Below are 14934 nucleotides of genomic sequence, written 5' to 3' on the forward strand. Positions count from 1 at the left end.
ATCTAGCAAACTTATTCTAATCTATTACTATCTTGGGCTGGAACTAATTCTAAATGTACTGTATTATTTGGAAGAAGGTGTTTAACCTTAATCTCTGTGAGATGTGTGGGTTTGATGAGTTTAAGTTAGGAACAAGCTGTGATTTTCAGAGTTCTTTTCTTGTTAACCAAATGGTGAGAAAATGGCTTGTAAGCTGATTAGCGGGGAATACACTAGAAAACAGTTCATTTCTCGCTGTCGCCCTCAGTCTTGGGAGCCAAGTGAATGAGAGGAAGTGGGGGAAAGTGTTTGTTTTTCAGATTTGTTTTTGGTTTTTTGGTTAAACCAAAATATATGTGCTTATACTTAGTTGTTATGGCTACATATGGTTTATTGAATCCATGCACAAAATACATTAACAGTAGTGCAGTTTATTTGGATTTAGTACAGATTATTTAGATATACAGGACCTTTCATTCCCCTGCCCCCCAAATAAACACATGCCCACTCTGTGTACAAACTTTGGCAAAGGACTTAACTCATTTGGAACTCTTTACTATGAAATACTATATTAGAAACTGTATGAAAACTGTGGAACAATATTTAATGCCAGCCACCTTTATATTTTTAGCCTTAGCATGTAAGTAAAGTTTAATTTAATTCTCTTTATATGGATTGAGAAAGCAATCACAAGTTAGAGTGATAAGTTGATGTTAGAGGTTTTTATAAAGTAGTCATAGGGAATTCCCTAGTGGTGCAGTGGTTGGGACTCAGTCTTTCACTGCTGGGGCCCGAGTTCAGTCCTTGGTTGGGAAACTAAGATCCTGTCAGCTATGCAGCCAGTAAAAAGAGTAGTCCTGCAAGGGGTCTCTCTCCAGTCAATATTGCATTGTTAGAAGTTATCCACTAGTTGAGAAGGGGACAGTATAGGAGTTAAAGTGTAAATTAGGGGGTTCAGTTTTTTAAAAGATGATGCAGTAGAGGTCACTGGAGTATTTTAAGAGAATATGGTGTGCTGGACTAAGGGGAGGTCGACAGTGTGTACAGCTGAAATCCTGCAGTTTGGGTTCTTTCAGAAAACCTTCTCCTGAACCAATATCCCCATCCAGCCATTTTACCATTTCTGTCATCTGCTTCATTGAAAGACTGTCTGCACGTTAAGTAGCCCATCCACACCATGTAGTTTATCTCTTCTGCCCTGCCCTGTAGTCTGGAGCCGTGTATTCCACTGCAAACTTGACACCTCCCTGGGACGTCTGGTCCCATGGCATGGCAGATGTAACGTGCCCAGAACAGACTCTGGTGCCTCCCAGTCCCCATGCATACATAAATGCATGAAAACAACTTGCAGTTAGTTTTTTTCATACTAATGAATGGCATTATTATCCATTCACTTGCTGAAACTCTAAAACCTTTGGAGTCATCCCTGAGTTATTCTCTCATTCCACATGGTTTAATTAATTAGCAAGTCCACTGGGCTCTGATTCAGAGACATTTCCTTAATCTGGCCTCTCCTTTCCATCTCCACTTTTAGCAGCTTAGTGAGCATCCTCTGTCATCTGGACTATTGCAGTGACCTCCCAGCTGTCTCACTGCTTCCACCCATACCCTTCACACTATAGCCAAAGTGAGCTTTTAAAACTGTAAATCAGATGATGTTTTAATCTGCTTGAAACGATTCCGTGGCTTCTTATCATACTTAAAAGATCTAGTAAATGAACTGTATTCCAATAAAAATTATAATAAATAGCTAAAATAGACAATCAGCAAGAACCTACTTACTCTATAGCACAGGAAACTCTACTCAGTACTCTGTATTAACCTAAATGGGCAAAGAATATGAAAAAGAATAGATGTGTGTGTGTATAACTAAATCACTTTGCTCTACACCTGAAACTAAGACAACATTGTGAATCAGTTGTATTACTCCAATATAAAAGCTTTTTAAAAAATACAAAATAGAAAAAGTCCAAGCTCCTGACCAGCAAGGCCTCCATGACCTGCTTGTTGTGTATTTTCAACTTTATCTCTTCTGCACCTCTACCTGTCACCAAGATGCTGAAGTTATTCTTGCTATTAGATCCTCTTTTTAGTTCTTTTTCCTATACTGTCTCCCTCAGCTTTTCAGATAGCTGGCTTCCCTCAAATAATCCCTTTTCATATTCTTTTATAAAGTCACTTATTCCCCTCTTCTCTTGAATTTACATCACCTTGTTTTATTTTTCTCTGTAGCTCTATAGCTATCTGAAATTATTTGTATGCCATCTTCTGTTGCCTCCTAGAATAGCTTAAAGCTTCATGAGGACTTGGACTTGGTCTGTTCTGGTTACCACTGTACTCTGGAGGGGCACTACCCTAGGTGCATATATTAGGTATAAACAAACAGTTACTGAAAGCATGAATGAATTAAAAAATGAGGATATCATTTGAAAAGAAAAAGTTCTAGAGCCATGATACTGCTTCTTAACAGAAAAAGGAAAAACACAAAAAAGAATAGAAGAATGTAGTATACTTGAACCAAAACATGGGCACGGGATTATTACAAGGCATTTGTTGTTGGATAAAAGAAAGGATATTATACACTAATGACCTAAGGGTGTTAGAGCAGAGTTTGAAGGAACAGTGAGCATTTAGCTAAAATACAGCCTCAGTTGTCATTGTGTGACCTCCGTAGTTGAGGCCTAGAAAACAAGAGAGTAAATGATAGACACTCTTGCCACTGTTCTCTTAACATGCGCCTTCAGATTCCCTCTCTCTTTTTCACTGTGCACTTGAGCTCTGTTGTTCTGGACTGTTCTGAAGTGCGTGAACGGTAACTAGGTGGAAACCAGGACTTGGGGTATAGACCAGGATTTGGTAAACTGCTGCCACAAGCCAAATGTAGCCTGCATGCCACCTGCTTGCCACCTTCTTTTGTTCAGCCTGCAAACTAAGAATGGTTTTTACATTTCTAAATCATTGGAAATAAAATCAAAAGAGAAGTAATATTTCAGGACACATGAAAATCATGTGAGATTCAGATTTCAGTACCCATCAATAAAATGTTATTGTGATACAGTCACCCTTACTTGCTTATGCATCGTCTGTGCTTGCTTTCATGCTGCAGTAGCAGAGTTCAGTAGTCGTAACAGTCTGTCCCACAAAGCCTGAAATGTTTACTACCTGCCCTTTACAGAAAAAGTTTGCTGACCCTAGGTATAACCTTTAACAAATAACTCTTCCTACGGAGCCACGGAGAATGATTATTGAGGAACCTTGATATAACTGAGGGTGTGTAGGCCCTTTTTCCGTATGGTAACCGTTACTTCTTCCCTTTTTACAGCAATTCAATTAAACCCCAGCTACATCAGGGCAATACTGAGGAGAGCAGAGTTGTATGAGAAGACTGATAAGCTGGATGAAGCCCTGGAAGACTATAAATCCATATTAGAAAAAGACCCATCAGTACATCAAGCAAGAGAAGCTTGCATGGTAAACCTGACTTTTTACAAATATATTTTCTCTTCCTTGTGTTACTAGTCATTGAATCTTAGGTAATCTTTTGAGACACAACTACATGCCATTTCTATGCTTTTGAGAAGCTTATTGGAAGGAATATTGCAGGAGATAGAGCTTTGAAGTGGTGGCTCCAACCCACTGTGCCCTGTACTATTTAATCTTCATTCTAAAACTGTTGTCTTGTATAAATCTTTGACCTCTAGGGTTAACGAGAACTTTATTTCATTGTTGGACTAGGGAAACCTTTTCTGCTTATAGGTATACAGTTTAGTCGAAAGTGAGCCTTAATATTATAGATAATAACTTTCTGGCTTTCTTTTCGTTACTCAGTTACCAAGTTTCTACTTATCATCATATGCGCAGAACATTTCCAGTTGAATATATCCTAATCTTTTTATCCTTCTTAAAATGGCTCTAGTTTTTGTCCTCGTCACTAAAAATTCTTTTGCTTCTAAACGTCATATTTTTATGTCAGTAGTAAATTAAAACTAAATATTACTTGTTTTCCTCTTTTTAAAAATAACTGTATATCTGTGCTTTTACCTTTAGCACCACTCTTATCGCCAATGCAGAGAGTAATGTATACTCTTAAGGATTTGCTACAAAATTGGATGTGTCTCACTGCCCCAAAATAATAGGTGTTCAAATAAGTTCAACTGACACTGGCTTTAACTAAACAGATTTCTTCATTGCCAGGCTTTTCAGAGGGCATTAGGATGAGGAGGTCTGTCCTGAACCCAGTATGTAGCAGAGATGGCAGGAGCCAGAGAGCTACAGGCATCTTTTATTTAGCCAGACTTTTGGGTTTTGTTTTTTTAGTTGAGGCGACTTGCCAACATTTAAAAATGGAAAGAATTTTTAAATGGATAAAATTAAGTGGATAAAAATCTAAGTCGGGCTCCTCTTGAAAATTGGAAAATGTGGACATGCTGGCTTCTCCTTGAACTCACACATGCTGGCAGGGGGCTGGAGTGCTCCGATTACATGGCTGAGCACACCAGTGCTATTGCCTTAAACCCGGTCCATTACTTATTTATGTTTCCTGTCAGTCCCCGGAGGGCACCTGAACCCCTACTCCACAGGATCTCCCATTTAGGTCACGGGACTGTTACTCCACCAAGCAGACCCGAAAAATGTTGACTCATCTCCCTGCATTAATATCAATATCTTAGGTCGTTTGGGTTTTATTTTGCTTTGTTTTTATACCCTCTTGAGGTGAGTTCCTTTAGCCACAACAGGTCTTTTATTTACCTAGAAATGGAGTAATCGGAGAAAGGTGCATTTGGGTAATTAAAATATATATGCAATTTGAAAGCAATTTTAATCCTTTATCTGACTTTTAATGTATCTCTTAATGGTGTTAGGATTAACTTAAATTGGACATGAGGAAAGGGAATAGAGTTCTTAAAATCTTGGCTAAATTCTTGGTGGCCTTTATCCTTGTCAAATTAGTGTTAAAAAGGGAGCCTTTTATTAAAGCTGGTTGTTACAGGCGTAAAGAATTTATTTTCTTGAATTATTACAACAGAGTTAATACTGGAATCACAGAGTGTGTGGAGGCAACTCCAGAGCTAAAAGTGCCCAGAGAACGTCTGTGGCTCTCAGCTAGAGGGGGTCTGGTCCTGGGGGACAGTTAGCTAGGTGGGGGGTCACTGTGGCGGTGGGGAGGGTCCTGTTGGTGCCGCTAAAGGCCAGGGATGCCTTGACCACTCCATTGTGCACAGGACAGCCCCAGCAAGAAACCACCCAGTCCAAAATATCAGTAGTGCCGAGGTAGGAAAACCCTGAGCTGGATGATCGTTTTGGTATATCTGATATCGATCTGATGCTTTCTCAACAGTTAAGTTACATAAAGAAAGGACCTCAAGTTAAAAAATACAAGTGAGCAGAAAATATATATAAGTATCAGCCATTATCCCACCACCTGAGTACACCACTGTAAACATCTGATGTGTATCCTTTCAGATGTTCTCTGTGTGTGTGTGTATTTTTCACCAAATTTTTATTGAGGTCCTCCTGAGTCCACTCCAGTGATCCAGGAACTGTGCATAGCATTGAACCAGACAAAATTCCTGTCTCTGTAGTGCCCCCACAGAGAAATATTTGGGATTTTTCTATATTTAGTGGGATCATATATATGTGCTTTAACCTGATCTCATTTTCACACAAGGTTTTTAAAAATGTTTCTCAAGTTCAAAATAAAGCCAAAAGGTTTTCACAACCCTTGTTTTGGTGCTTTTTCCCTTAGAGATTACCTAAGCAAATTGAAGAACGTAATGAAAGGCTGAAGGAAGAGATGTTAGGTAAGTCTGCCTCCCTTACCTTCTCTTTACCATAAATATCTCAGAAGCTGGGGGATGCAGCCATCCATCGTTTTATTCATTAGAGGAGAACTCAACAGTGGGAAACAGCTTTGAGACCCTTCTGTGGTTCAGTACCAGTATCACGGGGCACCAGCACCTTGGGGCTTATGAGTTCTTACTCAATTTTGACTCTAAAGGACCAATGTGGTTTAGAGTGGATATCAGCTTTTCAAAAACTAAACTTCCATTTTGCTTTTCTTTATTTTTTTGGTAAGTTTTCCTGCCTTCAAAATGCAAACATAATTAACTCCCAACCCTGGGGGTGCCACCAACCTCTCTTTCAGATCATCAATTTCATAAAAACAGTTGATTTTGTTCACTGAGGAAACAACTTCAGGTTTTAAGTTCCTTAGGATGTAATCAGTATAAGCCAGTACTCTGTGAAAACCAAGGGGTTTTTTATTTTGAAAATAACATTCAGAGGCCCTTTAGTATTTGAGAAGACATGAGAGGGTAAGAATTAGCAGTAAATGGGAAAAGGGGAAAAAACTGTGTAGGTGGAGGGTCAGGGGAATTGGTTTCACTTGACCCATGTTTTAGTTAGTTCTTATATTGACATACTGTGTTTATGGTTGGGATTAGAGGGCTGTTCGTTGTAAACAGTCTGCTTGACCAAGAGGAATAAAGGTTCCTGGACAGAGACCTGCCCAGCACAGTATGCTTATAACCTGTGTGATAGCTGTCTATTTGTGACCTCCTGTACGTTTTCCTTATGAATAATCTATATCATGAATTGCAGTCGCATGGGCCAGAAGTGACTTCACTTTTTTCTTTCTGTAGTTCCTTTTGGAGAAGGAAATGGCAACCCACTCCAGTGTTCTTGCCTGGAGAATCCCATGGACAGAGGGGCGTGGTGGGGCTGTGGTCTATGGGGTCGCAAAGAGTCAGACGCAACTAACATGGACCAAAAGGAAAGATCACTTAAAATAAATTGACCCTGGCCATTTATGGCCTTTAGGCATCAGTATCAGAGAATGAGACAAATTTCCCAAAAGATCACTCTGACAGAGAGTTGATTGAGGAGGAACTACTGACCCAGTAAATCCAAGTGTGGGCCCTGCTGGGTGGACTCAGACTCCAAGGAGAGCTGCTTCAGACTTGGGCAGATCTCTGGAGCCTTCCTCAGTTCTTCCAAAATTGGCTCTTTCCTGAATTTACATTTTTAATAAAATTTGACACCATGTTTGAACCAAAAAGTTATTTTGGAGGTACTTTTTCTTCAAAGAAGGAAGAAAAGAGGATTCCTCACCAATTCACAATGATGATTTATTTTAGGAAAAAGGTATTTGCATTTAGCTGAACTGGATCTCGTGCTGAAAGAGAAGACTTGGTGACTGACTGTAGTGGTCACTTAGGCACTGATCTCTGGGTCCATTTTTTTTTAATCACCATGAAACAATAAAATGGATAGATATAAACTGAATCTTACTGCCATTGTCAGTTCCAGACGGAATTAAGTTCCATCTGTCCTTGTCACTCCGTTCTCATAAGCTGATGTTTCTTGTCTTGTGGTTTTGGCATTTACTTATGTTGTTCTTTCATGAACAACTTAAGTTGCTTGGTAAATAATATGTTAGTTTGTTGTTACACCTCAGTAGTCTGAATGACCGGACTCCTTTATTTTCTTCATGAATATGATGATAGTGAATAAAATACTGCCTCTTGTGTCATCTACCACAGGAGAGCCTTAAAGGGCGAGGTCCCTCTCAGCGTTGTGTGAGCCTCCTGGTGTGTCCCTGCCTTGTTACAGATGAACTCGCTCTGATTCGTGCACTTTGAGGTCCTTGGAGGATGGTCCCTCCAGATGCGCAGAGCCATGTCACTCACTCAGATGTCCTGTGCAGACGTTTTGCAGTGGACTGCATGACTTTTAATTTGTTCAGTACTCTTGATTTTCTTTTCCTTTTCTCTCTGTAAGTTGACTTCCTTTTTGTTGGAAACATACCCCCCTCCTTGGGGAAAAAAAAATTCTAATTGAAACTGTGAGTGGGTAGAACATACTTGCTCCTCTCTTCTTAGCCTGTCATTTGTAAATGTCATCCTTAGAACAGGAGTGGCCATTGGCCATAGTGCCACAGTCCTTGCCACAGAAGATGATCGTGTTGATGTTAGATTAGAGGAAAGGGGTCAGTCACTGGAGTGTTTACTTGTTTGCCCTCTTCTCATTTCTGGGAAGACAGCCTCCCTGTTGTAGCCAGGGAACATAAGGTTTAAAAGGACTGCAGGGTATAGTCAATGGTTTGATGAGGTTGGAAAGATGCCCTGGGCAGAGCATCTAGCTTCTGTTCCACCCATTCTGGATCATCTGTCTTTCCACCTCAGCTGAGAATCTGTCCTGACCTGGAAAACCTAGAGCTGGACATAAAACTCATTGACTCCCTCAAAGGTCAAGAGCCATGGGCAAGGTGTTGCCCCAGTGACCCTGCCTTTCTTTCACTAACTTCCAGCTGCTCGGCACACACGGGGGCCTTGTTCGTCATCCAGTCCAGCATTCTACTTGTACCATTGCCTCCTTCCACCTTCTTGGAACATGTTACCAGTCCCCTGAGTCCTGAAGTTCCTCAAGTGTTTGCTCCTGGCCACTAGCATCCTAATGAGTGTGCATTTGTGAACTAAATTAAGAACACCACCTTGTATGATCCATGTTAAAAAGTGAGATTTGGAGCTGGAGGTAACTTGTTCATGTCATTGTAAGGGTTCTTTTGACTATCCTATGCATTAAGGGCTTCTGTGCAAGTGATTCAGGGTCCTAGAATTGGGTTGCTGCCTCACTTGTTACTGTCCCTGAAAGTTGCTGGAGCCATCCATGTGGGTGTGGAAATCCAGGCTCCTTTCCCACATTTCTCTTCCTGCTGCACTCTCTAGTACTTACCTCAGACTGTGCATTTGCCATGCGGTGTGATCTGGCCACCAGAGAATCTCAGCCAGTTTCTCGTTGCTGTTGCAGCCCCTCAGCAGGGAATGCCGGTTTTGGGTTTTCAATGCCCTCCCTGCCTTTTGTCTCATTTCCTGGTTGCTATTCCCATAGTTCCTCCTCTCGGGAGAATCACTCCTGCTGTTTTGATAGTTAGTTCTTGGTAAGGCTTCTTTGAGCTTCCACTTTCACTCAGGAGCTAATATATAAGCATTTGAATTGGGTGTAAATTTTATTTTCTGTATTCTGCGCTGTCTCTTAATTTGCCTTCTGCTCAGAGGAAATTAGGAGTCAGCTGCACACCTTAGTTTCCTGCCTCAGAAGAGGAAATGCAGTGTCAGGATTCACTTGTGTGCAGTCTGGTTCTCCTAATAAAGAATCTATTCCACGAGGCCCAGACCTCAGTGATCTGGAGGAGGTGAAAACAAATGGTCTTCCTGCCTCTCCTGACAGTAAGCTGACCACTGCACAGTCACTATCTCCAAAGAGAAGTGATGTATAACAAGTCAGTTGGTTTATTATAATACAGTGTTGCTTGAAGACACAGAAATTTAATATTTATCAGAACTGGATCCAGTGCCAAGCCTTGATCTCTAGTCATAAGTGTTCTTGTCTGAGCCCAAGCACTGTTGGACTCTTCTCTTTGCCATGGGATCTGGTCTGAGAGGCGAGATCCTTACAGATAAGGACACGTGGACACGTTCAGGCTGAGTGGTGGTACCAGGTTTGCTACAAGTGGAAAGAAGGGAGCCAGATTGATTACTGCCCAGATAAGGGGCGGGTGAAATCTGGCAGCCGGTGGAGAGTGTGGGAGATGGGCCAGATGGCAGATGGTCCTGTCTGGGGTCTGGAGAAACCGCTTGAGTCTCTGAGAGTCCAGCCTGACTGAGCAGCAGCAGGAAGTCTGTGAGCATGTGACCATGCACGGCCGAAAGCTTGCTCTCGCTGAAGGTGCTTCTCGACCACCATCGTAAACAGTAAGGGGGAATTGTGCAGACATCACCACTTGGTTCTGCCTTAATGTTGGGCTCTATTTCCTTGTGTCCCCATTGGTCCTACGCTGATTTTAGAGCATCGTCAAATTGAACTGTAGTTGATTTACAAGGTGGCTCAGCAGAGGAGAAAAAAAAAAAAAATACCTGCAGTGCAGAAGAGGCAGGTTCCATCCCTGGGTTGGGAAGATTCCATGGAGAAGGAAATGGCAACTCACTCCAGTCAGTATTCTTGCCTGGAGAATTCCACGGACAGAAGGGACTGGCAGGCTGTACTCCATGGGGTCGCAGAGTCGGACATGACTCAACAACTAAACCATCACCACCGTTCTGTTAGTTTCAGGTGTACCGCATAGTGACTCGGTATTTTTGCAGATTATACACCATTTGAAGTTTTTACAAGATAACGGGTATAATTCCCAGTGTCTCTTTCTGCTTATCTGTCTTATATGTAGTAGTTTGTGTCTGTTATTTCCATACCCCTAATTTCAGAGCTTCTTTACCCAACAGCATAGACGTCAGCTGTTTGTTCAGTGAATAAATGGCCTCTTCCCTATAATGTTGCACTAGCTCTCTGTCAGAACCACCTGCAGACTCTCTTCTTTGGGTTTATTCTTCATTGTGCCCCATAGCATTATTAACACTGAAAGCTGTTCTCTAACTATCAGTGGCTTTGGCCGCACCCTCCCACCTTCCTTTCAGTCCTGTGGACTTGCTGCCCTCCCTTGCCCACTTGTCTCCATCCATTTTCGCCTGCACTGCCTAGTCCCTCTGTCTCAGACCATTGCAGTCCTGCCTGTCTTTGGTGACTGAAATGCAGATTCACACACACAGCTCTGCCCAAGCGGGAGGGGGTCATCTGCTTACTGACTCTCATAGCATCTTGCAGCTCGACTCCATGTGAACTGGCTTGTGTGTGTGTGTGCTTTGCCATCAGACCTAAGCTTATTTTGGTGTAAAGACAGTGTCATGTATCTTTGCATCCCCCGCTGCACATACGTACTTGGTATATGTTGGTTAATTCAAGTCAGGTAACCTCAGGTCTTCTCTTATGTGGAGACTGTTTAATCATGTGTTTTTATTACGTGTCTGGTACCTGCCAGGGACTTTATGTGCATTATCTATTTAGCAGGCAGACTTCCCACCTTCTGTTCTGCTGTTCTAGTGATAATAGTGAAGATGTTGTGGAATGTTATGAAGGCAGAGACACAAGAATAAAAGGAAAAGGTGATGCCACGTGTGTTAGGTTGGGACCTTGGAGAAACAGAAGCCAAGGTTGGATTAGAAATATGAGGGGTTTATTGGAGGGAGCACCTGCGAGGAGAAGTGAGCAGAGAGAGGGAACTGGACGTGACTGGGATCCCGTCAGGTCCCTGAGAGGAGCAGGGACCTGGGTCAGAGAAGTCCTGCCCTGCAGGTTCGTCCTGGGGACGCTTCAGCAAAGCCACTGGGGAGCTCACACTGCCCTCTCCGGCAGGGCTCGGTCACTGACTGAACAGCCGCGGGGCCTGTGACCTTGGCGTGGAGGCGCCCTGCGCCCAGAGAAGTGCGCGCTCTGGCTGCCACTCTGGAATCAGCCAGGCCGAGGCCCCCAGCTCCTTGCGGTGCAGGCGCTTCAGCCTGACGGGCAAAGTGAGGGCCGGTGTGCGGCCCCGCCCCGCTCTGTCTGCACTGGGAATACGCGTGCCCTGGCTTCACTGCCACCTTCAAGGTGCAGGGGCCTCCTCACCACCTTCAGAACCTGCTCCTATCCTTCAGAGCCTCTGCTCTCACCCCAATCTGTCTGCCCGCTAGACTGTGAGCATCTCAGAAGTTACACCAGAGTAACTCGTACTCTTTAGATCCGAGTGCCTCCTGTAGTGGACACCAGATAATACACGCATTTGTTGTGGAGATTGTTGTTCTGGCCATGGACGTGGCCCTGCAGTGATCCCTTCCCCCGGGTGGTGGCCCCAGGCTTGGCTGACAGTCCAGAGCCTTGGGACAGGCACCTCCTTGCTTCACTCACTCTGTCAGAGGAGCCAAGGATTGTGCCAGCAGTGACATTTTATTGGGCTTCTTTGAATGTTTGGTTCCCTCCCTGTCCTCTTTCTTCAGTCCCAAGACAGACAAACTGCCAGAGTTCTGGCTGACTCACACTGTCCCGGGGAGGCCCTGTCTTTCCTGGTTTCCTATTCACGCATCCTCCTGCCCCCGCCGGGGCCTCTCTGTGCCCTCTGGCGCGCAGGGACAAGGCCTGTGCGGTGACCCTTCCTCCATCAGCAGCACCGAGCACGTGTGTTCCGGGTTGGGGAAGCCTGTCTGGAGAGTGGTCAGTCTGGGTCTCTGTGAATATGGTGAGATTTTCTGGGGGCTAAATCTCAGACTGAGTCCAAAGTTCTCTCCAAGAGTTCCCAGGAAAGGCCTTGGCATTTAAAGGCATGCATCTTTAAGTTCTTTACCTGGGATTTATTTCAGAGTGGGAGATCTCAGAGCAACAGAGCTGCCAACAAGGGCAGCAAGGTGAGAAGGAGCCTGTCCCTCTGATGAGCAGGGGTTTCTTGCTCTTTTACCCTCTTCCTCCTCTCCACTGGAAGCAGACCTGCAAGAAAAATTAGAACAGTTTAGAAATGATTGAAATACATATTCACCCATCCTAGCCAAGATTTTCCAAAACACCCTAGTTTCGAATAATCTATCCTGTTGCTCCACAAATCCCAGTCTCTCAAATGTCCTGGAAACTTTTGTATAAGCTCCATGTCCCCCTTACATGGAGAATCAACATAAAAATCCATGGTTATGCTGTGTGTGTTCATTTAACTTTATGACATGAACTCACCTGGTGATTGACAAAGCCTGAAATCCGGGGAGGGAAACTAGGCTGTTGAGGTTGATGGAACTGTGCAGGAGAACAAGATCTCCCGTTTCCCCAGAAATGATGAGTTTGGTTTGGAAGCGGAGACTTGACTTGGAAAAGCAGGAGGCTCTTGAGTTTCAACCCAGGTTCAGTAGAAATCTGCTGAGTGGAATTAGATTCAGCAAGTGGCTCTGCTGTTTCATAGAGAACAGACTTGGAGGCGCCTGGGCCCTCCCCGCCAGGCTTGGCCTTCAGTCCCCGGAGCAGCAGCTCATCACTCAGCCCAGAGAGCCTGTCCCCTGGGGGTTCTGGCCAGCGTGGCCAGAAGCTGTGCTGTCCCCGCGGGGCCCTCGTGCTCATCTGTGCAAGCGACGGCTCAGCTGGATGGCACTGAAATGACTGCTCTGCTGTTGGTACACTGGGGGCTGAGGGTTTCATAATTTTAAAAGCAGGAGTTTCTTTAACTGCAGAGGGATACTCTGTTTTGTAGTCAGATAGGAAGGCAGTTGGAATCTCCTGCTTCTGCCAACTCCCTGTTTTTACTGGACTTTTTGCTTTTACGTTGCAGGTAAACTAAAAGATCTTGGGAACTTGGTTCTCCGGCCTTTTGGACTCTCCACAGAGAATTTCCAGATCAAACAGGATTCTTCTACTGGCTCCTACTCCATCAATTTTGTTCAAAATCCAAATAACAACAGATAACAAAGATAACAATAGCTTTTATAGCTGGCTTGGAAGTTGTGTGCTGCTTGTATTAGCAAGGGGAAAGGCCCTGCCAGTGTTTTAACTTCTAAAAGCATCTGATCTCAGAGACAGGCCGTCTCGTAGAGCCCAGCGCTCCCTTCTCTCCCTTGTTTTACGATCAGGGTGAAATGCACTTCCTGATACAGTGAGCCTCATTTGATTTCCATTTTACGGTGGTGTCTGTGCTGCTGTTGCACTGGTTCTGGCTGTCCTTTGTTTTGTCCAGGAGAAGGCCTGCTTATCGAGACTTACCTCCCTGAGCTCCACAAACACAAACTCAGCTGGAGTTTCCTGGGCCAAGCAAACCTGCCAGGCAGGGACTGCCCAGCCACGCGTGATGGGGTCCCTGCCTGCTGTCCCCTCACCCCGATCGCACACACTGCCCTGCGTGGGCTCCAGCATCTCCTGGTTTCCTCTGGTAATAAATGCTTTCTGTGACAGTCTGAGCTGGGTTGTGAATTTTGTCCCCAAAATGAGAGCTAGAGCAGAAGGTGTCCTGGCTGTAGGAGGCGGTGTTGATTTCTAGCAGTTACTGGAGTCCAGTCCTCCCAGGGCCTTAACTGCCACCTTGAAGACGATATGGAGGAGCTGAGCATCCACCATGTACTAAGATTTAGAAACCTCACCTCACAAGCTGTCTCGGGCCTCTCCAGGTTTGTGCAGATGCTTATGAAATCAGTGTTTTTGACCAAGTACCAGTCTTAGTGATTTCAACTTAAAACAACTTCGTTTAGGAATGCTGGTATATGAATCCCAGAACAAAACTGTATTCTTTTAGACTCCATGAACCCAGAAGTTTCAAAGGTAGTTTTTTCTAATCCTCAATGCTGGTGAAAAGCTTTTTGATTGTTATGATTTAAGTGTTAAAGGCAGTGACATTCAGGTTTCATGTTAGAAATGAAGTACATGTATAATTCTGTAAGTGACATGCTGGAGGCCTGCTCCCAGTGTTAAGAATTGTGCTGTTCTTTTGATCAGTTCCTCAAAGCCTCTTAGTGTGTGTTGTTAGGCAGTGGAATGATCTGCTGTATCCACACTCTGTGGTTTGCTAAGCCTCTCTCCCAGGTTTTTTGGCAGGGACAGCATAGGAGATCTTGGCTCCCCAACCAGAGGTTGAACCCATACCCCCTGCAGAAGCACTGGACCCCCAGGGAAGTCCTTTCTCCTAGATGGAAATGAAATTCTTCATGCAGTTTATAAGGCGGGAGGGGAGAAGGAAAAAGAATGTGGTTAATTTTGCTTTGCTCTCTTTATGATAAATCTGGCATCTAATTTTTCCCGGAAGGTGTGTGAGAAATCACACAAGTAGCACAGAAATCTTGGCTGAAAGCTGCCTGGTCCAGACGGCGGTACTGCACACTCCCTGCACACAGCGCCCTGCTGGCCCAGCACTCCACCGACCTCTGATCTCAGCACTACTCCACGCTCAGAACAGTGTAAGGAGGGGACTTCCCTGGCAGTCCTGTGGTTAAGACTCCATGCTTCCACTGCAAGGGGCATGGGTTCAGTCCCTGGTCAGGAAACTAACATCCCACGTGCCACACTGTGCTGCCAAAAAAATAAAGCAAAAAAAAAAAAAAAATTTAAACAGCACTTTGATTGATGTGG

The 14934-nt window shown here is 44.1% G+C and overlaps 2 protein-coding genes across 6 annotated transcripts in view; one reads left to right on the plus strand and one right to left on the minus strand.

Annotated features, from left to right (window-relative positions):
- The window catches only part of TTC1 (tetratricopeptide repeat domain 1), a 48211-nt gene extending 34442 nt beyond the window's left edge, over positions 1-13769 (plus strand). For all 4 annotated transcript variants that reach the window (XM_043913446.1, XM_043913447.1, XM_043913445.1 and 1 more), the window contains 3 exons: positions 3302-3450; positions 5726-5780; positions 13151-13769. In XM_043913446.1, coding sequence (XP_043769381.1) covers positions 3302-3450; positions 5726-5780; positions 13151-13284 — 338 coding nt within the window. In that variant the 3' untranslated portion in view covers positions 13285-13769. The remainder of the gene's footprint in view (positions 1-3301; positions 3451-5725; positions 5781-13150) is intronic.
- PWWP2A (PWWP domain containing 2A) overlaps positions 12180-14934 on the minus strand; it is a 39323-nt gene continuing 36568 nt past the window's right edge. For both annotated transcript variants that reach the window (XM_043913439.1, XM_043913442.1), the window contains one exon: positions 12180-12327. In XM_043913439.1, the coding sequence (XP_043769374.1) occupies positions 12215-12327 (113 nt within the window). In that variant the 3' untranslated portion in view covers positions 12180-12214. The remainder of the gene's footprint in view (positions 12328-14934) is intronic.

The sequence above is a fragment of the Cervus elaphus genome, chromosome 9 (assembly GCF_910594005.1).
Source record: "Cervus elaphus chromosome 9, mCerEla1.1, whole genome shotgun sequence".
Taxonomy (NCBI): Eukaryota; Metazoa; Chordata; class Mammalia; order Artiodactyla; family Cervidae; genus Cervus; species Cervus elaphus.